Here is a 26847-nt window from a genome sequence, read left to right on the forward strand (position 1 = left end):
TGCGGCCCCAGGGCCTATCCGGAGTTGAGACATTAGCTCCACCCAGTTGTTCTGTGTTATCCCTTGACAGCCTACGATTCCCGGCATTCATGGCGGCTGTTTATTCCTTGGGGGCCTTATGGACGCCGAGTTATTGCTGGGATTTATAGTCATTTCATATATTGCTGGTAGTTGGCTACGTCTTACAGTATCTGAGGGTTGCTTCGAGGGAAAAAAAAAAACAGGAAATGTAGCAATTAAGCAAACGGGTCCTCTACATTTGCCCGTGCTGGGTCTGGTTCCCAAGCGCGTGAGGGCGGAAGTGGTGGTGGACGGCGCGGCCGGAAGTTCAGATCAGCTGATGGGGGAGGCGGCGCCGCAGCCGCGGAGAGGCCCCGGCTGCCGAGCGCTTCGTCCGGGCCCAGAGTCTCGGATACTGGCCGCGATCCCCGTTCGCACCTCGCAGTTGGGCGCGGCCCGGTCCCATATCCCTCCCAGGCTTGAGATCCTCATCCGGCACGGCCGCCCTGAGCGCCCCGGCCATCCCCAGCCCCGGCTCGCCCCTCAGGCCCCGGGCCTCCCCTCAGCCCCCGGCCGGCGGCCCAGGCCCCGGATCCGCGGGGGGGGACCCGGCCCCGGGGGGTGCAGGCCCCATGGAGCTGATGTTCGCGGAGTGGGAGGACGGAGAGCGCTTTTCATTCGAAGATTCGGACCGCTTTGAGGAGGATTCGCTCTGTTCCTTCATCTCCGAGGCCGAGAGTCTCTGCCAGAACTGGCGGGGATGGCGCAAACAGTCAGCGGGGCCCAATTCCCCCACTGGCGGCGGTGGCGGAGGTGGCAGTGGCGGTACCAGAATGCGAGGTAAGGGTGAGCTGGGGGGAAGGGAGCGGGCTGACTCTGCTCAGGCCTTGCCGGGGAGCTGTCCCTGCTCGGGAGCTGTCCCGGACCGCGAGCTGTCCCAAGCTGGTTGGAACGGACTTCTGGACTCGCTTTTCCAGTCTTCCTGGGGTTGGCTTCTCCACACCAGCGTGTGTAGAGTGTGTGTGTGTGTGTGTGTGTGTGTGTGTGTGTGTTTCTGTGTTAGAGTGATGGCCGGGAAATTCTGGGTTGGATACGATTAGCGACAAAAAGTAGATTTTTTGTGGCTTGTTTGCCTTAGTGATGGGATAAGAGGAAAAACTCCTCAGACTTGGGAATACTTAACCGAGTTCAGCCCGTGGCAAGCCAGAAAATAGCAGAGAAGGGGGGTAGGGAGTGGATTGTGAAGACGGGACCACTTGAGGCATGTCACTCCCATTGCAGAGTGCATTGGGAGCTTTTTATTAGGAGTGATGATGATCTCTAATTCTGGCTACACCAAAAATGGGTTTCACTCAGAGGAAAGTGGAGGTGAACTGGAGATTCCATAGTCACATAGGTTCAAATCAGAGCCTTGTTTCTTGGCCATAGTTAACGAACACCTGTCGGAAGCTGGGACCACCGGATTAGAGCCTTAGATTTCCATCATCTGAGGCCTGGGGAAGAGTGTAGGTAATTGTCCTTAGCGTCTCCTTATGAAATGCTCTTCGTGCTTTGTGCTGTGAGTTTCTTTTATCCTTGGGTCTTTCGGTGAATTAACTGATTAGTGCTGTGAAGAATTTTGCTTTTATTTGAGGGGATTGAGGGGAGAGTGATGATAAGTGAAGCTCCTCAGGCCCAAGACTTACCACATCCTTTCCCTGCCTTCCTCATGGCACAGTTTTTGCTCTGGGCCTCCATGCAAGCTGACGTTTTTCAGCAATTGGGACTGTGATTGTACTCTGGCCATTCCAAGAGCCCTGTTTTCCAAACTTCCCTGCAGAGATTTCTAGCACCCCTTTGGGACAAAGATAAAGGTACATGTGTCACTTGTTACGAGTGGTAGTGTTGAACTTCATTTGGAGAGTTAGCATATGTTCTGTGCACACACACCCACACATGCACAGAGATCATAGGCAGTTTCACTGTGGGTCTTCTGTGGTCTCTTTGCTTTTTCACATTTGCATGTGTGGGTAGCCTTGGGGCTCAGAGCTCCACTTTGAGAGAAGTAACTGAAGTCATGTCGGTGAAAATTTTCAACATACTGATATCTTCCTCAATAGGTTAAAATCTAGAAAAGCATGTCATTCCCCCAACCTGCTGCCATCCTGGACTACCCTCAGTCTCTCACTTGTAAAATAAGGAGATTAACTTTTTTTTTTTTATAAAAAGTTTCTTTCAGCTCCATGACTTTCTGATAGGTCTTCTAATTTGACTATCAATTTGGTGAGCTATGTATGCAGTATATTGTGTTTTACCTTTTAAAAAACTTTTCATTTATTTATTTTTGAGAGAGAAGGGGAGAGCGAGCAAGTAGGGAGGGGTGGAGAGAGAGAGAACCCCAAGCAGGCTCCACACTGTCAGTGCAGAGTCCTATGCGGGGCTTGAACTCATAAACTGTGAAAAATCTTGACCTGAGCTGAAACCAAGAGTCTCACACTTAACCGACTGAGCCACCTAGGCGCTCCTTACCGTTTGTTGATTAAAACAATGTGGGAAGCTTTGAGTGGTAACTGCATCCTACTCCAGGTGATTTCAGGAGCAGCAGCTAGGTTCCCTTAGGATAACCCATCTTTCTTCCCATCCCCCTTCCCAGGCTTCCATTGTAGGAAGCCAAGGATCAGGTGTGAACAAGGTTCAGGACATGCAGCCTCTCTTGCTACTGGAGGTCCCTCTCTTAACTCTTTTGGGCTCTGGCTGTCTTCCCTCCTTAGTTAGAGGCCTAGAATCATTTAGAGAAAACGGGATAGTAAAAAAGCAGTTGGAGAAGAGAATGTCAGAGTAGAGACATTAACAACGTAATATGAATCTAAAGTGCTAGGTATAAGGGAAATTAGATGCCAAGCCAGGTGAGAGAGGTCACTGGCTAGGATCCTGGAACACACTTGTTTGGCCAGGAGTTTCTGGGATATCCCTGGTATCTCCTGTTCTAGACCTTGGTAGCAGGCTGTGGGCTGCAGTTCGTTAGCTCCCTTCCTCCAGATGGAGTCTTAAGGGTTAATATATTCTAACAGGAGGGTCTCTTGGTTTTTCATCCAGATCTCCCTTTTCTTTCATAGTGAAGGTGGGGCCCAAGCTGTTAGGTACTGGCATTGGTGCCAGATAATCATGACCCTTTTCATTTTCCCTTCTCTTTACCCTCACCCAAACCTTTGTTTCCAAAGATGGACTTGTGATCCCATTGGTGGAGCTATCAGCAAAGCAGGTGGCATTTCATATCCCATTTGAAGTGGTGGAGAAAGTTTATCCCCCAGTGCCTGAGCAGCTACAGCTCCGAATTGCTTTTTGGAGCTTCCCTGAGAATGAAGAGGATATCCGGTGAGGCTAAAGGATTGATGGTAGGGAGTGGGTCCTCCTATTCCACACTGTGTGCTGGGTTTCCTGCAGAACAAAGGAGATACTGTGTTTGGGGTTTGGTAAGAAGAAGACAAGGGGAGGAGTGCCTGGGATTTTCCCCAAGAGGGAGTGACACTGGGGAGAGCGTGTCCAGGGCATTGTGGTCTCTGACAGGTTATTTGCTGAGTTGTGGCTGTGTCCTCTTCACTCCCAGGCTGTATTCGTGCCTGGCCAATGGCAGCGCGGATGAGTTCCAGCGAGGGGACCAGCTGTTCCGCATGAGGGCTGTGAAAGACCCACTGCAGATAGGTAAGGGTCCCATCATGCCTTAGGGAACCCCCCTGCCCCGCCCATCCCCTGTGTTATGAATTAAGGACCTACTGCAAGAAGCTAGAGCAGGTTGTCCGAATAACTGCAGGGTCAGGGTTGAGGACAGAGGATTATGTCTTGATGGCTCTCCTTGACCATACCATGTTTCTCCCCAGGGTTCCACCTGAGTGCTACAGTGGTGCCACCTCAGATGGTCCCCCCCAAAGGGGCCTACAACGTGGCTGTGATGTTTGACCGCTGCCGGGTCACTTCCTGCAGCTGCACCTGTGGGGCTGGGGCCAAATGGTGCACTCACGTCGTGGCACTCTGTCTCTTCCGCATCCACAACGTGAGGCCCTCCCAATTTATCCTGGCCCTATCCTACGCTCCATCCCCCCCTCCTCTGCTGCATGCCTGGCCACAATGTGAGCCTCGTTGCCTCCCTTAATATACCTGTCTTTCCCTAGCCCCAGTGTCAGCAAACCTTTTCTCAGCTTGTTCTGTGTCTCTCTGTGTCTCCTTCAGGCTTCCGCAGTCTGTCTGCGTGCCCCAGTCTCAGAGTCCCTGTCTCGGCTGCAGAGGGACCAGCTGCAGAAGTTTGCCCAGTACCTCATCAGTGAGCTCCCTCAGCAGGTGAGTGAGGTTGGGACATCCTCCTCCACCTCTAAGCTTCAGGACTGCATATTAGTCTTCATGTTAGGCCAAGGCCTCCTTGGGTCACCTTTGCCTTTGTCCTTTTCCCCCTCAGATCCTCCCCACAGCCCAGCGTCTTCTGGATGAACTCCTCTCTTCCCAGTCTACAGCCATCAATACAGTGTGTGGAGCCCCGGGTGAGTGTGGAGAGAAGGAAGGGCAGTCGGAAGGAAGAAAGGTGGTGTTGCAGAGCACCACTTATCAAAAGCTTGCTGTTGTCAGGTGAATCCAGGCCCGTATCTCTAGGTAACTGACTGCCTATCACCCCCAGACCCCACAGCAGGGCCCTCTGCCTCTGACCAGAGTACGTGGTATTTGGATGAGTCAACACTCACTGACAATATCAAGAAGACTCTACACAAGTTCTGTGGACCTTCACCTGTGGTCTTCAGGTAAATTGGATCTCTTTATGCTTGTCTGTGGTAGAAGGGCACATCCTTCAGGCTGTCGATAGATCCTTTGTTCTGTTAATACCTGTGTCTCAAGAATTTTTGTCTCGGACGTCTTTTGTCTCCTATACTCTGTATTTTGGGTCAGGGCCCCTTTTGTGTCAAAGCCATGGTGCACTTTCACCTGTTTTATGCAGCCCCATCTCAGGGTCATCATTTTCACTCCATTACCTTCACAGTGATGTGAACTCCATGTATCTGTCTTCCACGGAGCCTCCAGCTGCTGCTGAATGGGCATGTCTGCTGCGCCCTCTGAGGGGCCGCGAGCCAGAGGGTGTCTGGAACCTACTTAGCATCGTGCGGGAGATGTTCAAACGGAGAGACAGCAATGCTGCCCCTTTGTTGGAAATCCTCACTGATCAGTGCCTCACCTATGAACAGGTAAGCCTCCAGAGTGGGGTTGAATGAACCCCACTGTGGTTCATTTTCTCCTTCCCTTAACCTCATTTACCTCTTGCTGACAGGGACACTGGGGAGGGCTGCTCTTCATTTTTCCAAGCTATTAGGTGCGTCTCAGAGCCCTCTTTGTTTCCAGATAACAGGTTGGTGGTACAGTGTGCGCACCTCAGCCTCACACAGCAGCGCCAGTGGGCACACGGGTCGTAGCAATGGGCAGTCAGAGGTGGCGGCCCATGCATGTGCCAGCATGTGTGATGAGATGGTCACGCTGTGGAGGCTAGCTGTTTTGGACCCTGCACTCAGCCCCCAGCGGTGAGTCTCCCCCTAGCCTCACCACGGCATGGATACTTAGGCCAGCCCAGGACAGTCCAAGCCCTCATGTTATGTGCATCTAGAAACATACTATTCTAGTCCTAGGGAAGTGGGAGTTGCTGAGCATTAGGTTTACCAGTGATTCAGGGGTCCTGCTTCCAAGAAGCTCTCTTCCTTCCCTCCCCTAAATAGTTCCTACTTTCCCCAATACCTGCGTATTGGAGTGATGTGTATGGGCTGGCTCAAGAAGTTCTTCCCTGGGTACCCTCCCTGTACTGCTCTATCTCCTTCCATCCCTTCCCAGGGCAGAATGTAGCCCCCCAGCAACCTTCCCAACTTTGTTCCCACAGCCGCCGGGAATTGTGTGCACAGCTACGCCAGTGGCAACTGAAGGTGATTGAGAATGTGAAGCGGGGACAGCACAAAAAGACCCTGGAGCGGCTCTTCCCTGGCTTCCGGCCAGCGGTAGAGGCCTGCTACTTCAACTGGGAAGAGGCCTACCCACTCCCTGGTGTCACCTACAGTGGCACCGACCGGAAGCTGGCACTATGCTGGGCCCGAGCCCTGCCCCCTCGGCCAGGTGCCTCCCGATCTGGGGGCCTGGAGGAATCCCGGGAGCGGCCCCGATCTCTTCCTTCTGAGCCAGCTGTGCGGCCCAAGGAGCCTGGGGCCAAGCGCAAGGGATTGGGTGAGGGGGTCCCCTCGTCACAGCGGGGTCCCCGCCGCCTCTCTGCTGAGGGGGGAGATAAGTCTCTGCATAAGATGGGTCCAGGTGGGGGCAAAGCCAAGGCGCTGGGTGGGGCTGGCAGCGGGGGCAAGGGCTCAGCAGGCGGTGGGAGCAAGCGACGGCTGAGCAGTGAAGACAGCTCCTTGGAGCCAGATCTGGCGGAGATGAGCCTGGATGACAGCAGCCTGGCCCTGGGTGCAGAGGCCAGCACCTTTGGTGGATTCCCTGAGAGCCCGCCACCCTGCCCTCCTCCTGGTGGCTCCCGTGGCCCTTCCACCTTCCTTCCTGAACCCCCAGATACTTATGAAGAAGATGGTGGTGTGTACTTCTCAGAAGGGCCTGAGCCTCCCACAGCCTCTGCTGGCCCCCGTGGGCTACTGCCTGGGGAGGTCTGTACCCGGGATGACCTCCCTTCTACAGATGAGAGTGGCAATGGGCTCCCCAAAACCAAAGAGGCAGCCACTGCGGTCGGAGAGGAGGATGATGACTACCAGGCATATTATCTGAACGCCCAGGATGGGGCTGGGGGCGAGGAAGAGAAGGCCGAGGGCGGGGCTGGGGAGGAGCACGACCTGTTTGCTGGGCTGAAGCCACTGGAACAGGAGAGCCGCATGGAGGTGAGGGGACTCTGAGGGGACACTGAGGGTGCTCTTTAGCCTTAGCTGGGAGAGGGGCCATCTGGCTGTAGTGGGGAATGTCAAGACTGTAGTGTGGATGTTAGAAGCCTTTAGGGGCCTCCTGTCTGGCCTCCCTGCCTGCAGTCCATTCTCTTCACTGCTTCCGTATTGATATTCCTGAAATGTCTGATTGTGTCCCTCTGCTGCTTAAAAGTCTTTAGTGATTTCCCACTGCCCTTGGAATGACTTGTGAGGCCTCACTTGGTTCGATCTTGTATCCTTTTCCAGCAGCATCTAGGTATTCTGCCCTTCCTTCCTTTTTTTTTTTTGTCTTTTTTTTTTACATTTATTTATTTTTTGAGAGATAGCATGAACGGGGAAGGAGCAGAGAGAGGGAGACACAGAGCACAGAGCCTGACGTGGGGCTCAAACCCACAAACCATGAGATCATGATCTGGGCCGAAGTCGGCCGCATAACCGACTGAGCCACCCAAGCGCCCCCTGCCCTTTCTACTACAGTCAATCGAACCATTCCTCTAGCTTGCAGTGCTCTCTCTTGCATCCTTATATTTGCACAGACTGGCCTGTCTGCCTAGAATCTTCTGCCCTCATCTTACTTGGTTAGCTCCTTTTCCTTTTTCAGGTCTCAGGTATCTTCCTCTAAGAAGTCTTCCCTGAGATTGCCCCTCTGCCCCAGGTCTCAGTGAAGTATCTTATTTGCCTGTTCCCCTCTTGGCATTTCTCAGTGGTAGCTGGCTTCATGCTGGTTTGTGTGTTCTGGTGTCTGTTTATCTAATCAGACTGTGAGTTCCTGTGGTATACCCAGGACTAGTATAGGGCCTAGCACGTAGCAGGTACTCATGGGATGTTTGTTGCATGAGTGAGTATGGTGTCCTGCCCCTGGAAGTTGGGGCTTCAACCTGTGTGGTGCCCATGTCCTCTCCAGGTATTGTTTGCCTGTGCTGAGGCCCTACATGCACACGGCTACAGCAGTGAGGCCTCCCGCCTCACTGTGGAGCTTGCCCAGGACCTTCTAGCCAACCCACCTGACCTCAAGGTAGAGCCGCCCCCTGCCAAGGTGAGAGACCCCCACTTCCCTCCCTCCCCACTTATCCCTAATCCTCTTCTGTGCCCCACCCCAAGTGAGAGCCTCCTCATGCCACCAAGATGAGTCAGACTCATATGCCTGCTTCCTTGTACTTCCCTCTTTAGGGCAAGAAGAACAAGGTATCTACGAGCCGTCAGACCTGGGTGGCTACCAACACCCTGACCAAGGCAGCCTTCCTATTGACAGTGCTAAGTGAACGCCCAGAGCACCACAACCTGGCCTTCCGAGTCGGCATGTTTGCCTTGGAGCTACAGCGGCCCCCAGCTTCTACCAAGGCCTTGGAGGTTGGAGGTTCCATCAGCCTTGTACTGCAGTCTCCTCAGAGACTTGCAGCTTGATCTCCACTGAAGTATTAGAGGTCTGAGCTCCTTCCTGTGCCCTTAGGTGAAGCTGGCATACCAGGAGTCTGAGGTGGCTGCCCTGCTCAAGAAGATTCCTCTGGGTCCAAGTGAGATGAGTACCATGCGGTGCCGGGCAGAGGAGCTTCGGGAAGGGACACTCTGTGACTATCGGCCTGTTTTGCCTCTCATGTTGGCCAGTTTCATCTTTGACGTTCTATGTGCTCCAGGTATGGTGCATGACTCTACAGTGAGTGGGGATCTTGGGTAGTAGTAGTTTTCTCTAAGGAGAAACCAAGAGGCCCAAGGCTCTGAATTGCCTTTAGGACCCATCATGCAACTTCATGAGTGGTCTGGAATGATGAGGGTCTTGGGTTCCCTAAATTACATTCTTTTCCATGATACTTCTTTCTGCCTGACTTAACTCCACCTTTCATACAGTGGTTTCTCCCACGGGTTCCCGGCCTCCAAGTCGTAACTGGAACAACGAGATGCCTGGGGACGAGGAACTGGGATTTGAAGCAGCAGTTGCTGCCTTAGGTGAGTCTGGAGTATTCTGAGCACATCTGTGAGCTACCAGGCCCAGGCCTTGAAGGGCATGAGACATAGTCCCGGTTTTGAAAGGGTGGAAGGTAGTGGAACTGCCAGAATGACACGTGTAAACCAAGTAGTACAGTCAAGAACTAAGGGACAAAAGGTGTACTGTGGCTGTTAGGGGTTATAATGGCAGCAAAACAAAAATGTAAGAAAAGGATTCAGGAAGGGTGTAGAATATGGAATGTAGATTAAAAGATCAGTTAAGTTTTTGATAAAGGGACAAAACACCATGAATAAAAACACAGGGGCAATCAAGTCTTAATGAGAGTCAGGAGCCAAACTTCCTGAAGTGATGGGTATGCCATGAAGGTAGTGTGGGCCCGGTTATCAAGGTCTTAAAAAACATATCAGAGCTAAGGCTGGATGTAATAGGTAATGGGGACCTTCCATGGGGGATGTGGATTGGGCCAGGAGAACTCCTTATCTCACATATGCTGGTAGCTGGGCAGCCCTGGCCTGTTCACGTTTGCTGTCTTGGGAGTTATGGCTGTTCTTAGTCCCTACAAGACCCTTCTTCTCACAGGTATGAAGACCACAGTGAGCGAGGCGGAGCATCCCCTCCTGTGTGAAGGCACACGTCGGGAGAAGGGTGACCTGGCACTGGCACTGATGATCACTTACAAGGATGATCAAGCCAAGCTCAAAAAGGTAGGGACTGAGGTACTAAGATTTCGACAGGCGGAGAGCAAATTTTACCCTTTCTTGGGGGATTGTGGTACAATGAGGAAAGGGCTATGCTGCCCGTAGGGGATAAGTGGAGAATCTTGGGGACACTTCATAAAGAAAAAGACCAATGGTTCTCATAGGAATGCTTGGGCAGGGGATGAAAGAAAAGCAGTTTTTCATTTATTTCAATATTTATTAAATATCAGTATAGTCAGTCCTGTTTAAGTGTTAGAGAGGATATCAAGATATGTAAGTCAGTCCCTATCATCAGGAGGTTCTCCTGTGGTTGGGACTGGGGAAGGCTTCCTGAAGAGGTAGTATTAAGCTGTTTCAAAGGGAAAGTAAGGTAATAGGAGTAGAAGTCGGGAGATAAAGGGCATCCTATCACCGCTTCTCTGTTCTCCAGATCTTAGACAAACTCTTGGACCGAGAGAGCCAGACTCATAAGCCCCAGACACTGAGTTCATTCTACTCCTCCAGCCGCCCAGCCACAGCCAGCCAGAGGTCTCCTTCAAAGCATGGGGGTCCATCTGCCCCAGGGGCCCTGCAACCACTGACCTCGGGCTCTGCAGGGCCTCCTCAGCCAGGGAGTGTGGCAGGGGCTGGGCCAGGCCCCACTGAGGGCTTCACAGAGAAGAATGTGCCTGGTGAGGTGGGGGCACTGGGCAGGGGGGGAATGAATGGTATGGATTCATGTTGGGGTCCCCTTTCCTTGGCTCATCCCAATGTCCTATTTTCCCCACCTAGAAAGTTCCCCACATTCTCCCTGCGAGGGCCTCCCATCTGAGGCAGCTCTGACCCCAAGGGCAGAAGGGAAGGTTCCCAGCCGCCTGGCACTTGGCAGTCGTGGAGGCTACAATGGACGGGGCTGGGGCTCCCCAGGACGGCCTAAGAAGAAACACACAGGTATGACAGCCTGTGGGATGACCTGGAGGGAGGGATTTCCTGAAGTGTGAATTGTGTAACTTCTAGCTTCTGAGACTGATTTGTTTTGGGGGGCTAGGCATGGCCAGCATTGACAGCAGTGCCCCTGAAACAACATCGGATAGCTCCCCCACCTTAAGCCGGAGGCCACTTCGAGGGGGCTGGGCCCCCACCTCCTGGGGTCGAGGACAGGACAGTGACAGCATTAGCAGCTCTTCCTCGGACTCTCTGGGCTCCTCATCCTCCAGTGGAAGTCGCCGGGCCAGTGCCAGTGGAGGGGCCCGGGCAAAGACCGTTGAAGTTGGCAGGTCAGTGGAAGATATACTCCTTTCCTCTCATCTGGCCCACAGTCAGAGCCATAGCCCTAGTGTAATCCAACTATCGTTCCCCCAGCGACACCACTTACCCTGCTCTTTCCTAACCCACCTGGACACCCGTTTCAGAGAAACCCCAATCCCCGTCCCTACCCCATTGCCCCCTCAGGTACAAGGGCCGCCGTCCCGAGAGTCATGCCCCCCATGTACCCAATCAGCCATCAGAGGCAGCTGCACACTTCTACTTCGAACTGGCGAAGACGGTGCTGATCAAGGCAGGGGGCAACAGCAGCACTTCCATTTTCACACATCCATCTTCCTCAGGGGGCCATCAGGGTCCTCACCGCAACCTGCACCTTTGCGCCTTCGAGATTGGGCTTTATGCCCTTGGCCTGCACAACTTTGTTTCTCCCAACTGGCTCTCACGTACTTATTCTTCCCACGTTTCTTGGATTACAGGTAAACCCAGTATCTTGATTTGGGAACGGGATGGGGATTAATTGATAGAAATGAGAGTCTTATCCTTGTGGAGTTACTGATCTGATAGAAGACACCATACTAATCCCACTCTGGTTTTTTTTTTTTTGCTCCTTTCCTTGAAGGTCAGGCAATGGAGATTGGCAGTGCAGCCCTGACTATACTGGTAGAATGCTGGGATGGACACCTGACGCCCCCTGAGGTTGCATCCCTGGCTGACAGGGCATCACGAGCACGAGACTCCAATATGGTGAGGGCAGCAGCGGAGTTAGCCCTAAGCTGCCTGCCTCATGCCCATGCATTGAACCCCAATGAGATCCAGCGGGCCCTGGTGCAGTGCAAGGAGCAGGTATTTCTACAGGCAATCTGGGGACTTGCTTTCAGGTATCTAGGAAGGGACATGGGGAAAACTAACAGCCCAGCTCTTGATTTCCATGTCTTGAAGTTCACAAATTTTCTAGTTTGTGCTGCTGACACTTGATATATTAATGCACTTTCACATCCGTTACTTACTTTGCCTTATGACTCTGAGGTTAGGATTATTCCTATTTTATAGATAAGGAAATGGGAGACGTCCATGTTAAGAACCAAGGTGATCATCAGGCTGGAATACTTGGGGACAGCCTTGGGGAGATAGTGGGAATTGGATGGGAGGGAGTGGTTAAGTTAGTTTGGAACTGGGACTATGACCTGGGTCTTCTGGTCACTAAGTGTCTGTGTGAGGCATTCATTGCTCTGACACGGACTCTGAGCATTGGCCCTGACCTCTGATGCCTACCCAGATACCAGCCAACTTAGAGGGAGATGTTGGAATGTCATGGACAACCATGCCTGAGTAAAGCCCCTCCCCCCTTAACCTCTGTGCCCCTTCCTTCCAGGATAACCTGATGTTGGAGAAGGCCTGCATGGCAGTGGAAGAAGCGGCTAAGGGTGGGGGTGTATACCCTGAAGTGTTGTTTGAGGTTGCTCACCAGTGGTTCTGGCTATATGAGCAAACAGCAGGTGGCTCATCCACAGCCCGTGAAGGGGCTACAAGCTGTAGTGCAAGTGGGATCAGGGCAGCTGGGGAGGCTGGGCGGGGGCTGCCTGAGGGCAGGGGGGTCCCAGGGACTGAGCCGGTTACAGTGGCAGCGGCAGCAGTGACAGCAGCAGCCACAGTGGTGCCAGTCATCTCAGTGGGGTCCAGTTTATATCCAGGTCCAGGACTGGGGCATGGTCATTCCCCTGGCCTGCACCCCTACACTGCTCTACAGCCCCACCTGCCCTGCAGCCCTCAATACCTCACCCACCCAGCTCACCCTGCCCACCCAATGCCTCATATGCCCCGGCCTGCCGTCTTCCCTGTGCCCAGCTCTGCATACCCACAGGTGAGACCAGTGTTCTGCTGGGGGGTTGGGCACGTGGCAGATCATTAGGAGTTCGTGTGGGGTTGGAGTGTGGGGTACTCTGGGAGAATAATAGTACTGTCCTGGTGAGGTGGTGGATGTCGGGGGGACTCAGGCCAACCAAGATAAGAAATGTAGGGATACCCACTTGTGGGATGAAGGGGGAGAGCTGTATCATGTAATTTCCTACTCTTCTCCCTGTCTCTAGGGTGTGCATCCTGCCTTCTTGGGGGCTCAGTACCCTTACTCAGTGACTCCCCCCTCACTTGCTGCCACTGCTGTGTCTTTCCCCGTTCCTTCCATGGCACCCATCACCGTACATCCCTACCACACAGAGCCAGGGCTCCCACTGCCCACCAGTGTGGCCTGTGAGTTGTGGGGACAGGGAACAGGTGAATGGAGGGGAGGTACACTGGGCAGGGGAGATGGGAGGAGGAACCCTCTCCATCTCTCTTTGGGCTATGAATTCCTCATGTGGCTTTCATCCCACCCTCAGTGAGCAGCGTCCATCCAGCATCCACGTTTCCAGCCATCCAGGGTGCCTCGTTGCCTGCTCTGACTACACAGCCCAGCCCTCTGGTGAGCGGGGGGTTTCCACCACCCGAGGAGGAGACCCACAGTCAGCCTGTCAACCCACACAGCCTACACCACCTGCACGCTGCCTACCGTGTTGGTGAGAGGACGTCCCTTTTTATGCTCCCACCTACAGTTGTGCCACAGGCTCCCTCCCCAAAGCTCTGGTTTGTCGGGGGTCTGATGTACCAGATTGGGGTAGAGGATGAAAGGGATGTGCCCTCACCACGTGCCCATCTTTTTCTCCCAGGAATGCTGGCACTGGAGATGCTGGGTCGCCGGGCACACAACGATCACCCCAACAACTTCTCCCGCTCCCCCCCCTACACTGATGATGTCAAATGGTTGCTGGGGCTGGCAGCAAAGCTGGGTAACACCTCCCCTCCCCAGGACCATTGTCCGCCCCCACCTGCTTCCCCCACCTTCCTATCCCAGACCTCCTTCCTAGCTCTTGCTCAGAGTTGAGGCCTTGGTCGGGTATGTGTGCGTGCGCGGGGAGTGGGGGGTTACCTCAGCTCCTGGGGTGGAGGGAGGCTCTCTGCCAGGCCAGAGCTGAGAGATAAAAGTTGGGTCCCTAGGGCAGAGGTGGCCACCCCCGTCTCATGCCCCTCCCCCTGCCCCCCAGGAGTGAACTACGTGCACCAGTTCTGTGTGGGGGCAGCCAAGGGGGTGCTGAGCCCGTTTGTGCTGCAGGAGATCGTCATGGAGACGCTGCAGCGGCTGAGCCCTGCTCATGCCCACAACCACCTGCGTGCCCCGGCCTTCCACCAACTGGTGCAGCGCTGCCAGCAGGCATACATGCAGGTGACAACCCTGGAAGTATGGAGTAGGGTGGAACACCTCCTGGGAAGGCATGGAACTGATTACCCCACATGCTAGGGAGGATGGGCCTGGTTCTGTGCTTAGTGGCTCATCTTCTTCCAGTACATTCACCATCGCTTGATTCACCTGACCCCTGCCGACTACGACGACTTTGTGAATGCGATCCGCAGTGCGCGCAGCGCCTTCTGCCTGACACCCATGGGCATGATGCAGTTCAACGACATCCTGCAGAACCTCAAGCGCAGCAAACAGACCAAGGAGCTGTGGCAGCGGGTCTCACTCGAGATGACCACCTTCTCCCCATGAGTCTGGCCCCTCTAGGGTCCTATACAGGGACACAGGCCTGTGGCTATGGGGGCCCCTCACACAGAGGGAGTGAATCTTGGCTGGACAGATCATCCCCACTCAGTTCTCTGGTAGCCCAGACTGGCAGCTGCTCTTGGGCTGTAGCTTGGGGCCAAGATGTCTCAGACCCTAGAAGCCTAGGGTTGGGGGAGACAGCCCTATCTGGGAGGGGGCATTGGGTGGCCTCTGGTATTTATTTGGCATTTATAAATATATAAACTCCTTTTTTACTCTAGTCTGCCTGGGCCTTTGCCTTCTTTCTTTTTTTTTTTTTTTTTTTTTTTTTTTTTTTTTTTGTGGGGGAAAAGACTGATACTTCCTTTATTCTAAGTTCTCCCACTCCAGTGAGGCAAACAAAACAGAAAAATAAGGATGTTTATTAAGGACATTTCNTTTGGCATTTATAAATATATAAACTCCTTTTTTACTCTAGTCTGCCTGGGCCTTTGCCTTCTTTTTTTTTTTTTTTTTTTTTTTTTTATTTTTTTTTTTTTGCCTTCTTTCACTCCATGTGCAGATGAACTTTGAACCGGGGTGGGGGAAAAGACTGATACTTCCTTTATTCTAAGTTCTCCCACTCCAGTGAGGCAAACAAAACAGAAAAATAAGGATGTTTATTAAGGACATTTCTAGCCCACAGCTAGGGCTCATACTCAGCTCTATGAGCCACTGTCCAGCCTCATCCCCATTCAATGTGAATGACATTAGGGAGGCCAGGCCACAGGTAGATCCCATTGATCCCACAGTAGGGGGGGGGGTCCCTCCCATAGCCAGGTATAGATAGATATACTGCTGATAATGAAGAGGGAATTCATTGGATTAAGAAGTTCCTCTACACCCTGCCTGGACCCTTTCATTCCCACCCACCTTCGAAAACCATGGGTCAAAGGTGCCTAGTACCATGATGTGGGGTATTAAGGGAAGCCCCTTTATAAGACCCCAGAGCTATGGGAAAGGACTGCCCTTTCCTTCTCAGCCATCCCAGGCCTGGGGGCCACTGAGGTAGAAGGGGCAGGAGCTGGGCCACTCTAATACCCCTTGTGGGCCCTGCTCTGGGCTTGCCCTTTAGGGGAGCAGGGGGCTTTTGCTGGTATGGGAGGCCCGGACATCAGCCCAGACTGGAATGTTGCAGTTCTTCCCGAAGCCATGAGGGCACTGGCTGTCCAAGCCGGCTTAGCAGCTTCGACAGATCCAAATTGTGGTTCCGGAAAAAATCCGTAAGAAAAAGGCGGGACTGACAGGAGAAAAATGGAGGCAGAAACAGTAAGAAGTGGGACACAGGATGAGATCTCAGAGGTAGAGAGGGATACCTTGTCTGAGGCTTTACTCACCTCGGTGTCCATATCTGGATACTTCCGGCCTTTGCTCTTGCCTAGACAGCGAGTCTTCCCACCTTCAAGTCCCTGGCACCAGAATCCCTTATCTTCATCAAACCTGCTCAACAGCAAGAGGGAATCAATTGGTAGGGAGAAAGGAAATTCAAGCCCCGTAAATGTATATTACCTCTCCCAGCTCACAGGGACACATGTCTCTTCCAAACAGACATGGTCAACCTGCTTCCCCATTTCCCCCAGATTCCTCCTCCCCTGGGTCATGCTCTCCCACCTGAGGGTCCGTGTGTAGTTCAGAAAGGGTGTGATACCCAGGAACTTCTGGATGCTCTCCATTGAGGCAGCTGGGTTGGTACGTAGCTCTTGCCCATCCACAATCAGCAACTAAAGGGACAGAGATGTGGTTCCTTCTGTATTCCTTAGAAGCCTCTGGGCTGAAGGGAAGAGGAGGGGAAGGGGAATCCTAACAAGGGCTATCGTGGGGAATGTACCTGTCCAGAGGGATAGTAAGTCAGCCAGCGCTGCAGATGGGTGGAATAGTAGCCAGGGGCAAGACAGCGGTTTTGCAGGGAGCGAAGTGCCAGAGGGGCCTGAGAGGAGGCTGAAATCACCTGGTAGAAGGTATAATTCAGAGCAGCTGGGTCTCCATGTGCTCGCTGGTGCTGAAGGACAAGAAACAGGAAGGGAAAGGATGGGTGATTTGACAGAATTATTCTGCCTTACTATTGGTCTGGAGAATACACAGCATAGGAACCCCTCACCAAAGCGACTAACTTAGTTTCCCTACCCTCTTCCTTTCTGTCTCTCTAGCAGTCACCACCTCCCTCACTTAAGCCCTAATGTATCCCTAGCTTCATGGCTCACCTGATACCAGGAGTAGGCCCTATCAGCAGGGTTGGTGAGCACAGTGATGATCTTCGCTCGTGGCAGAAGGGCAGCCCCCCGACGTGGTACAACCTCTGAGTCAAAGTAGGTGGCACTTTTTTCAAAGAGAAAGTCAGTGCTGGCATTGGAAGGGACAGGGAAGAAGTCCATGTACCTATGAAGTAGCACAGAGGAGAGGCAAAGAATTTGCAGTGTGAAGGGGCCAGATACCTGTGCTAGTGGAAACTGGAATGAGGATTTGGGGGGAAGGGAATGTTCCTCTGAGAAGCATTACAATGGGTCCCAGTCTCACCAATCAATGCCCTTGTGGTAATTAGGGCCGTTGAAGAACTGAATCTCCTCAAAGGTGCTGGGGCTAGGGAAGCTGCTAGTCACAGCTGGGTGTAGGCTCAGGAAGAAGTGAATAGCTGTGGTCCCTAAATGGGAGAGAAGGTCCAAGCTATTGTGGGAAAAAAGCCAGATCAACAATAAGAACTTTAAGGAGGTGAGAAAATAACCACTCTGAGTAGTAATATCCCCTTAGGACAAACTACAGTGAGAGAAGGAAAGACAGTGAGCCCCAGGAAAGGGTTAAAATAGTAGTTCTCTGCCTTAACTGCATCATAATCACCTGTGGATCTTTAAAAAAAAAAGAAAGAAAAGAAAAATCCACAGATGATTCTGATGCACCACCAGGATTAAGAATCACTGTCTCAAGAGACTGGATTAAGGAGGAATGGGTATGAGAAAGGAATCCCTTGGCCAAAGAATCCTTTGGGCTTAAGGCAGGGCAAGAGAAGTTGGCTAGGGATGATTCACCTGTCTTCTGGGGTCCCACAATCAAAAACTTGGGTAACCGATCACAGGTTTTCTCCTTGGACCAGATATCTTTGTGCCTCTTGTCATCACAGGGATTCTGAAGGGGAGGCCAAGAATCAGATGTCTCATCTTTTCTTCAACCCTCTCCACCCCCATCATGTCTCTAGTCAGCCTGAGCTCCACCCATACCTGCCAAAGGGGGCTTCGCTCTTGAGGGAACAGTTCAAAGTACTTTCGTGCAAGAGGGACAGGAGGAAGGGTCTGTAGGCGCAGCCGAGTCCAGCACTGGAGGAAACGCACCAGGCTCTCAAAGGTATACAGGCCCAGCCGATCATTTCCATAATTGGACAGATGGGTCATAAAAATGCTGATCTGTAAGGGGGTGCCTACGTGTCAGGATTGGAGAGCCTACCCCACCTCAGAATCAGGCTTGGTGAGCAAAGGTCCCAGCCTACATACACTTTGGCTCTCCAATCTTCTAACCCTTCCTCTCAGCACCTTACCGGATTAAGCAGAACTGTCAGAAAGAGCTCTCCACCTCGAATGCTCCGGTCTAGTTCACGAGAGCCTCCAGGATATTCATTATAGAAGATTGTGTGAGTGAAGAGTCCACATGTTTGCCGTGGCAGTACCTAGAAGAAGAAAAAAAAAAACCATCACGAGATTTGAAAGGCAGAATGAAAAGTAAGTAAGGGACAAAAGTCCTAAGGCATTAGGATTCTCTTGGTTTGTAGAGGACTGAGTTATACCAGTAAAACTCTTACTGGTATTAAGTCTTATATGCATTATGACTTTTTACCCCTCTACCCCCTATTATGTGAACTTGGAATGGCAGCTGACAGGGCACAGGTCAGTGCAGATTGATGGCTGTCTAAATGTAGGAGTTTGGTTCAGGTTTGTATTAGGGGTCCCTCACCATAATGCCATTGTGAATGAAGCCACGGCGGTAGCGGGCAGGGCGGAGATGGGGATACTCCTCAGTGCTGGTCACCTGGATGCCCCACACAGATTTCCAGGCCTCATAGAGCTGCGTGTGGATGGGGTATACACCCGAGTGGTGGGGGGCCACAGCATACCCCAGATCCGTGGGAATCCCATGCTCCTGGGAATGGCATAGACTCTCACCAGGACCTGGCGAGGTTCAGGGAGTAGAGGGTAAAGAGGGCGGGGATACCTCCACAGAAAGAAAAATGGACAGGGTAGGGAAAGGGCACCCCATTAGGGGAAGGTTGAAAAGGAAGCATTATCTCTGGGGAAAAGTATGGGGAACAGATCCAAGGGTCTCACCAGAGCAAACTGTTTGTTGAGCCTCATCTGGTCAGCCAGCACGGAGCGATTGTGGAACAGGTGTGGCTGCATGTGGCTCCACATGTGGGGGAACCACCAGAACTCTTTGCGGTGCTTCAGCAGCATGTCGTCCCCTGCATCCTCCTCCTCTGTCCCTATGACCACACACTGACCACTGACCACAGCCAGTCAGGCCCTGTGCCCTCCTCTGTTCTGTAATAACACTGATCACCTTCCATTCTTGGGACAAGATTGCTGACCTCTGCCCACCGAAGACTATTTGCCCCACCGCTGACTTGCCTTGCAGCCACCCATACTAACCTAAATTCATATCCGCTGCTAGCTCCTCACCTTATTTTGACCCCAAACCCTGCCCCTTTTCTCCAACTTGCCTGCCCAGGGAGATGAACAGTGAAGGGACAGTTCAAACTAAAACCGATATGCTGAAGAAGCAGGAGAATACACTCACCAGTATGATAGAACTTGCCCGAGAAGCCCAAGTTGAAAGTGAAGTTGGGGACTAAGGTCCTGAGTTTGTTCTGGGTGGTCAACAGAGCCTGGGAAGAGTAGCAGGACCCAAGAAATCATGAGAGCAGACTGAGCAGGAGAAAAATGAAAAGTAATGTTCTTCCTGCCTGAAAAGGGCAGGGAGTATACCTATGACAAACTCAGAATCCAGGGAGTCTGATAGGATAGAGCTCGAAACAAACAGCTTCTAAGGAAAGAAATTTGAGTCAGGAAAAAGACTGACCTCGACATCAGCCACCTTCATGCGGGTACCTTCTTTGCCCACAAAGATGTCATCAATATCTACCAAGATGTAGCGGTCAAGGTCTAGGCAGAGGCGCTTGCCAGTGAGGTATGCAACAGCATCAACAAAAACAAGTTTGTGGAGCCAGAATGAAAGGCCATGGCCAAAGAGCACCCTCTGGATGCCATCATGAAGCCCCAGGTCCTGTATGACAGTGGGAAGCCGGGTCCGGCGAGGCACTGGTCCTGGCACAGGGGACTCAGCTGGCCGAAGGCTGGCAAGAAGCACTGGTTCATATGTGCTATGATTGGAATGGAAGATGGTCCAGTCATCACCAGGCAGGGGCCCAGGTTCCAGGCGGCTGGGGCGTGTGAGATGCAGTAAGGGGGCAGAAGGATTCACCTGGTAGTCCCGGAGCCCCAAGTTTGAGTGCAGGAAAAGGGGAAAGCCCTTGAGCTGGGCACTCAGTAGGCTATGTTCATGGGCTCGAAAAAAGCCAATGATGCCCACACCATACTCCACACAGTACCGGTCTAACAGTTCCCGACTCCAGGCATCCAGGTTGACATACTTGAGCAGGTTTTCATAAATGACCAAGACATAGCGGCCACGAGTATGATCAGTCAGCGTGGGCATGTCCCCTCGGCCGGGTGCTAGCTCAGTGCTGTAACGAAAACGACTAGACTCCAGGATGGCCACAATCTCCTGCCCCAGCTGTGAGTATGCACTCTCCACAAACACAAGGACCACAGGTTCAGTTCGAGCTGTCTCTGGTGGCCTTGGGGGCCGTGGTGGGACTGGAGGACGTACAGGGCCAGGGCCAGCTGCCCCACCACTGCTGCAGTCTCCCAAGGGCAGGGGCAAGGGTTCCTTGGCCTTGGGGCTGGTGGATACGTAGTAAGCCAGGAAGCCCATGGAGCCCAGACTGAAAGCGATCAGCAGCAGTATGAGGCGGTGCAGTTCCAGCTGCCGAGCTGGGCGTACCACCTTCCACAGCTTGAGCATGGCGGGGAAGGGAAGGCAGGGATGGGTTCTACCTCAGGGGATGGGAGGTAGGAGTTTTATAGGCTGGGGCTCTCTTAGGAGGGCAGGATAGGAAAATAAGGGAAAATTATTTCCTCAGGGTCCGTTCTCTGAAAAGGTAGAGCCAAGTCCCCTTACATTAGGGTAGGGGAGATAGAAGGGGCAACAAGGGGCAACTGGACAGAGTCCATTGGTCTCAAGTCACCATGGCCCCCTGGCCCATGGCTTCAGGATGCAAATCTAGCCAGGCTCCACTCTTGGTCCTGCTGAGCTCCTCACATTAGAGGTCAACAAAGTTCATAATCCCTGCCCTCACTATCTGTAACACAGAAAAATCAATGGGTTACTTCTCCACCTGAAAGTGTGCCATTAACCCGTTCCCCCTTCACCCATCTCTCTTACCTCCTGCTCACAGGATGATTTGTTCTCCAAAAAAAAAAGCTCCTGTAGAAGAACAACACAATCTGAGTCTCATACCTTCACTTCATAGCTTGTTCCCTTTCCTAAAATATAAATTCTCCTTCCTGAGCTAAGCTCAGAGCTAGAGCAGTATATTCAAAGGCTGGAAGGGAACAAATCTCCCATCAAAAGGAGACCAAACAGCCCAGTAGGCTGAAAATGAACGTGTTCTGGAAGAAGTTCCCAGCCCGTGACTGAGCAGTTGGCCAGCCAGCCGGAGCTCTGGTCATCCTGTGAGGAAGGGACGGAAAGCCCCACAAGTCCCATGCTCCAACGAAATATCAGATAAGAGGAAACTCATGAGTCTTTTAATCTTTCTCATCAATCAAACCCCACATCACAAGCTAAAAGTACTAACGAACTTGTAGTCAGGAGAACACTATGGTGGGGGGAATTCAAAAGGTAAGAGAAATGGTGTTACCTAATCATTCAATTCACTTCCAAACCCAGAAACTCTCTTTTCCATTACTTGTGAAAAATTATTCATCCTCTGTCCTTCATCTCACCTGCACAAGTGTCAGAGAGGTGATAAAAATGTAGCCCCACGGCAGGCCACATCACTGGGGCCTGAGAGAAGCCAGAGGGCTGAGTCCAGAGTCTCTCTTCCTATCACTTCAGTTCTCCTTAACTTAGCCTAGGTGATACTATATCGTCATCACTGAACAGCTCAGAAAGGTCCTGAGCTAGCCTGTGGAGGCATTAGGGATTGAATCCTGTTACAAAAAAAGGGCCAATTTAGTGGGGCTGGATGAGAGCAACAGGAGCTTAAGTCGTATCCAACCAATAAGAAAACGGTAAGGGCAGTGTGATCAGAAAACAGTTTCAGGGAGGGGCGCCTGGATGGCTTAGTCGGTTAAGCGTCCGACTTTCGCTTAGGTCATGATCTCGCGGTTCGTGGGTTCGAGCCCTGTGTCGGGCTCTGTGCTGACTGCCAGCTCAGAGCCTGGAGCCTGTTTCAGTCTGTGACTCCCTCTCTCTCTGACCCTCCCCTGCTCACGCTGCCCCCCCCCTCTCTCCTAGAAATAAATAAAAATATTAAAAAAAAAAAGAAAAAGAAAAAAGAAAACAGTTTCAGGGAGACCGAATTTTGGAGACTGTTTTCTTAAATATATAGACTGCTTCTAGAAGCTTTATTGTTGTTCTCTCCAGCTTAGCCATTCCTAGTACGACCAATGACTAGCAATCCCTCAATGCTACCCACTCCCAGGCATACACATCTCAGGGGTGAGATTAGGTAGGTAGACACAGGGTTCCTCAGAATTGAGAGAGAGCTTTGGCCTGGGTAACATTAATTGACATGAAAAGAAAGCTGGGAGAGGACTGAAATGGTGAGGGGAAGGGGCAAATCCTAAGAATTAAAGGAAACTCTTTAGGGAAAACACAGTAGTGAGAAGCCATCACTAAGGCAAAGTGGACACTCAGGGTATCTCCCCCATTATTGTTAAGAATAATAGTAAATAGTGAGAGCTTACTCTTTGTTAGACATTCTTCCAAGAGCTTTCCATATATTTAATGCTCACATCAGCCCTGGAAGGCAGGTAAGAGGCAGACACTATTATTATCCCCATTTTACATGTGAGTAATTTGAGGTCCAGAGAAGCTTAGTTAACTTGCCAGGGTCACACAGCTCAGTCAGTGGAGGAACTGGGATTGAAAGTCAGGCCTGTCAAGCTCCACAGCCCGTGCTCTTAACCACTGCATGTTGGCTTCACACCTAGAACAAGCAGCAATATTTAGGGAAGGGGTGCTGAGAAAGCTACTGGGGTCGAGCGTAGGATGGGAAGACAGATCCCCAAGTGGGAACGCGGGGAAGGGGTTGGTGTACATGTGAGCAGCAGCGGGAAGTTTCTGAGGTAGAAACCAAAGGGGTCACCCAGGCCTGGGCGGGGCGACAGCACTGGTGAGAGGAACCGGGGAAGGCGGGGAGACGAGTGGTGCAGATGCCGCAGGAGGAGGGGGTACCGAGAAGCGAGAGGCGCGGGAATGCTGGGCTGTCATAGCAGGGGTCACGGGTGGACGGCCCCTGCTGAGGGGGACATGGGGTCACAGGTGGATATGAAGGGAGTTCCAGATGGGGACTGGGCAAGGGACAAGCCGAGGAGAGCTTGGGGTGACATCGAGGCAGGCATTGGGCTCCCGAGGGAAGGAGGAGCCCCGTACTGAGGGAAATGAGGCAACTACCAGGGAGGCTAGTGGAGGGGACTCAAGAGAGGGGAGCGCTGGGCCGCACTGAGGGCCGTCCGGGACAACCCCGCGGGTGGTTATGGTGGCAACACTGAGGGGGAAGTCTGTGAGGGGAGGGACTGCGGGCGACCGTGGGTGGGGGCCACCCTCTGAGTGGGGGGTGGTTACCCTCAAGGGCGGCTCACCCGGCGGACTAGGCGGCGTCTCCGCTGTCCCCGGGCTCCGCCGCGTCCCGGGGCTTCCCGGCTTCCCAGCTCTCGGGGCCTCGGGCCGCGTCGCGGCAGCTCCGCCATCTCCGAGAGAACGCTCTGCCGCAGCCGGGCCCAACCACCGCTCCCACCCGGGGCGGGGGGAGGCGGCTGGCTGCCGCTCGTGGCGCCCCTCAGGTCCCCGCAGACTCCGGGCCTGGCAGCTGCACCGCCGAGGTGCCGGGCAGCCGAACAGTCCTCCGTAGCTCTCGGTCGAGCCTTGGCCTCCAAGACGGCGGGCTGCGCGCCCGGCCCGCAGAGGCGCACCCCCTCCTCCCCGCCCGGTGGCACAGTCTGGTGAGCGTCGGGCGTCGCGGCTCCCGGGGCGGGGGCGGGCTCAGGGTTCGGGCTCGTCCACTCAGCCCTGCGGAGGGGGAGCCGAGTCGGGCCACTGAGGGGCGAGGGGGGCGGGGCAGCCCGTGAGGCGGGCGGGGCCCGGGGGCGGGGTGAGACCCCTGGCCCGCCAGCTAAGGGTCCGCTATCTTTTCTTCCCACCCCCAACTCGCCTCAGCAGCCCGGTGGGCCTGAGTCTCAGGCTGATGAGTTTATGAGGAAGTTTTATTTTAAAGTGGGCCCCAAGGTGTGGGGGAAGCTATATCTCCCCCTCTGAAGCCTTGTAACCCAGACTGCTCAAATCAGCCTTTGGCCATAAGCTTCCAACAGCAGTAACACAATGGACTGTTTAAAGGTTATTTTATTAAATATCTTCAGTTCAAGGTTTCATTGTAACAAAGCTATGAAGGGTCTACCAACATTCAGAACAAACACTAACTATTTTTAAATTATTTCTATGTCATCATGCAAAAATTCTGCATCAAATGCCTTCCATTTCCTGTTTAAAAGGTGATTTTTTTTTTTAATAGTCTATTGTCTATAGATGCTGACATTAGCCCCAGAAGAGGAATAAGAATGCTAAGAAGTGGGGCTGGAGCAGCCATATGAAGCTATGGGTCTTAATGAACTCTAAGACCATTTGTCTTCAAGCCAGCAAAACCAAACCCTGTGGTGAAGGCGTCTGCGTGCTGGTACTGCAGGCTGCAGGGCAAGAAAGGGCTGGGGCCCAGGGGCTGAGGCATGCATGAGGTGCTCAGAGGAGCCTGGCTAAACCCAAGCACCAGCACCTGTGAGTTTGCTCTTTTCTCAGCTGGCTCTAAGGTAAACCTGTAGCTTTGCCTCTTCTCCCAGCTCCTCTGCCTCCTGAAGATAGTTCAGGAAGCTGGGGTTTACCCACCTTTCCCCCAATAGTGCAGATATTTGTGCAGGTAAGTCTGCATAGTTGTTCTGGGGGAAACCAAGGCCATGACCAATTGCTCCTCCATTATCTTCTCTGCTATCTGCTTAGGGTATAGATCTTTTCTTCCTGGAATGGAACTCCTTGAGCACAGAGAGGGACAATGAATGTAGGAACCTTGGCTCTGGACACCTCTTTTGGGTACATGCAGGTGAGGGGGGGTGATGCCCATGCAGATTGTCCAGCAGTAAGTCATATACTTCAGTTGGTCTGTAGAGAGGCCTCTTTAAAGAGAACACCTCTTCTTGCCAGAGCAGTCAGGTCAATCTCAAAGACAGGTAAAGAGATGGACGTGCAGCAAGGGAAGAGTAAGAAGGGAGGCAGTCCTGAGGGCAGCCTGAATGCATAGAAACAACCATCAACTCAATCCTGCTGCCTCACTCCTCCCATCCCACAGGGGCACTTGGCAGAGGGCCCAGGCCCAGATGAGGGTCAGCACAGGGACCACCACTATGAAAAGTCAAGACAAAGATGGTCCAAATCAGCACAGAAACAGAACTGCCAAGGCAGCAAGGGGAGCCCTGAACAGGGCCTGGCTCTCTCCTTGCTAAGTTATAAGAAAACAAACACAAAGCAAAGCAGCAACCCCTCCCCCTTCCCAGCTGCAGGTGTTGGGCCTCAGTATCAGGGCCCACGTGCATTGTGCATCCTATAGAAATGGATGAGTAAGTGAGTACATGTCAGACTAACACGAGGTTTCTCATCAGCTTTGTAGCGGACACACTTCTGCAGCACCAATTCTCTTCCCTTCTACACTAAATGGAACAGTACAGCAATGTCCAGGCCCTCAGTCCCGAGGCCACTGCTTCTCAGCTGCCTCCACAGCAGGCTGGGAGCTCTGCGTTCTCTCCCAAGTAGGTCTGATGGCCACGATGTTCTCATCAGCCTCATTCTAGGCGCTATGCAAGTTCAGAAGAAGTCCATTCCTAGACCTGGGGCAGGCAGGCCACCTCAGGGGCTGCAATCACATCACAGCCCCCAAAGCTCTGTCAGAGTTCTTGCCTGGTCCCCTCAGTCCACGGAGGCCAGAGGCCGAGCTCACCTCTTCAGGGCTGGTGGGTGAGCCAGCTGCTCATGCCAGGACGGGTGTCACACAAACTCCTGCCTTCTTGCCAGCCCAAGGGCTATCGGTGGTTTTAAAACGCATCATGGTATGGATTCCATTTTTTTAAAACAATCTTTTTTTCTTTTTTTTTCTTAAATGTAAAAAACACCTCGGTACAGCAGAGACAGACACGAAGGGCGGGCGGGAGGGCTGCATGCAGGGGCGTGCATTGGCTGCTGCCGCTTTGTAATTTAATTGTTTTAAACCTCAAACGAACAGGACTGCCGCTGTCACTCAGGCCCTCCAGAGCCACTGGCTGCGAAGGTTTGACCTCCGGCTGGGATCTCCTAATGTCCCTGTCAAAGAGGACAGACGTGGTAACAGAACAAAGGACAATAAGCACACAGATGAGTTCCAGGGACTTAAACACACTAGTCATGTGGCCAAGTCTGCCCGAGAAGGTGGAGAATGGGGGAGAAGCTAGCATTTAAATAGAACATTCTTCACATTTGCTGAGCAAATGCTTTACTTCTGTGTATCTTATTTAAAACTCACAACTCAATGAAGTAGGTACCACTCTTTCTCTTTTTTGACAGCTAAGGAAACTGAGGCTTAGGGTAGGGAAGTAACCTGTCCAAAGTCACCCAGGAGTCCTGGCGCCAGACACAAGTCTGTCTGACAGCCTTTGCCACTCCTCTGGGATGGTCCATATCTCTTTCCCTAGTGCCACTTCTCAACCTCCTCTTCCTCCTCTGATCCCATCTGTCCCCCTCCTCACCCCCCCACCAGGTGCACCTGTGGCTGAGCTCACTGCAGCGGTGCAGCAGGGGCTCCTGAGCAGTGATAGTGGACATTGAGCCACTTGCCATCCCGGCGGTGCCAGACTCGGGTCTCCTCCGACTGGCTGGTGCGAGGCCGACCCTGCCCATCGATGTACTGGGTGAGGCGGATGTAGGCGATGCAAGCTGCGTCCTCCCCAATCACGTGGACGTGCGGGTTCAGGATGGTGGTGTGGATGGGCTTGCTGTTCTTGGATAGAACTGCAGGGGGCAAGGCAGAGTGCAGTAGGTAGGAGGGCATCAGGCCTGGGCACTGACAATTTCCTCCCAGCCTGCACT

The 26847-nt window shown here is 52.8% G+C and overlaps 3 protein-coding genes across 28 annotated transcripts in view; 1 reads left to right on the forward strand and 2 right to left on the reverse strand.

Moving 5' to 3' along the window:
• The first annotated feature begins 356 nt into the window (after positions 1 to 356).
• On the forward strand, positions 357 to 14662 carry ZSWIM8 (zinc finger SWIM-type containing 8). Of its 3 annotated transcripts, none has more exons than XM_039235170.1 (26): positions 357 to 840; positions 3201 to 3354; positions 3587 to 3681; positions 3858 to 4030; positions 4207 to 4314; positions 4430 to 4511; positions 4646 to 4766; positions 5003 to 5204; positions 5359 to 5534; positions 5885 to 6878; positions 7825 to 7956; positions 8091 to 8270; positions 8371 to 8554; positions 8766 to 8864; positions 9445 to 9569; positions 9994 to 10234; positions 10335 to 10493; positions 10591 to 10819; positions 10995 to 11284; positions 11428 to 11651; positions 12181 to 12669; positions 12896 to 13055; positions 13184 to 13360; positions 13511 to 13630; positions 13954 to 14064; positions 14185 to 14662. In XM_039235170.1, the coding sequence occupies exons 1-26, from the start codon at positions 633 to 635 to the stop codon at positions 14643 to 14645; spliced, it is 5694 nt and encodes a 1897-aa protein (XP_039091101.1). In that variant the 5' UTR covers positions 357 to 632; the 3' UTR covers positions 14646 to 14662. The 3 variants fall into 3 exon arrangements, with proteins under 3 accessions (XP_039091101.1, XP_039091099.1, XP_039091100.1); XM_039235168.1 differs by having other exon boundaries at positions 12896 to 13079; positions 13886 to 14064; positions 14185 to 14486; XM_039235169.1 differs by having other exon boundaries at positions 13886 to 14064; positions 14185 to 14486.
• A 364-nt stretch (positions 14663 to 15026) lies between these two features.
• Positions 15027 to 22492, reverse strand: NDST2 (N-deacetylase and N-sulfotransferase 2). Of its 2 annotated transcripts, XM_039235188.1 has the most exons (16): positions 22434 to 22489; positions 21468 to 21674; positions 20905 to 20946; positions 19480 to 20821; positions 19198 to 19285; positions 18729 to 18883; positions 18358 to 18543; positions 17945 to 18073; positions 17631 to 17813; positions 17442 to 17538; positions 16936 to 17059; positions 16623 to 16797; positions 16250 to 16420; positions 16033 to 16142; positions 15759 to 15861; positions 15027 to 15661 (listed from the first exon to the last, which is right to left on the reverse strand). In XM_039235188.1, the coding sequence occupies exons 4-16, from the start codon at positions 20482 to 20484 to the stop codon at positions 15536 to 15538; spliced, it is 2652 nt and encodes an 883-aa protein (XP_039091119.1). In that variant the 5' UTR covers positions 20485 to 20821; positions 20905 to 20946; positions 21468 to 21674; positions 22434 to 22489; the 3' UTR covers positions 15027 to 15535. The 2 variants fall into 2 exon arrangements, with proteins under 2 accessions (XP_039091119.1, XP_039091120.1); XM_039235189.1 differs by lacking the exon at positions 21468 to 21674 and having other exon boundaries at positions 22434 to 22492.
• Positions 22493 to 24069: 1577 nt separating this feature from the next.
• Positions 24070 to 26847, reverse strand: part of CAMK2G (calcium/calmodulin dependent protein kinase II gamma) — a 55437-nt gene continuing 52659 nt past the window's right edge. For 21 of the 23 annotated variants that reach the window (XM_039235159.1, XM_039235155.1, XM_039235138.1 and 18 more), the window contains 2 exons: positions 26525 to 26769; positions 24070 to 26085 (listed from right to left, as the gene is read on the reverse strand). In XM_039235159.1, coding sequence (XP_039091090.1) covers positions 26537 to 26769 — 233 coding nt within the window. In that variant the 3' untranslated portion in view covers positions 24070 to 26085; positions 26525 to 26536. Of the gene's footprint in view, positions 26086 to 26524; positions 26770 to 26847 lie in introns of those variants that run through there. The other 2 variants (XM_039235163.1, XM_039235150.1) reach the window with 2 other exon arrangements.

The sequence above is a fragment of the Hyaena hyaena genome, unplaced genomic scaffold (assembly GCF_003009895.1).
Source record: "Hyaena hyaena isolate Hyena2069 unplaced genomic scaffold, ASM300989v1 scaffold_97, whole genome shotgun sequence".
In the NCBI taxonomy this organism is placed as follows: domain Eukaryota; kingdom Metazoa; phylum Chordata; class Mammalia; order Carnivora; family Hyaenidae; genus Hyaena; species Hyaena hyaena.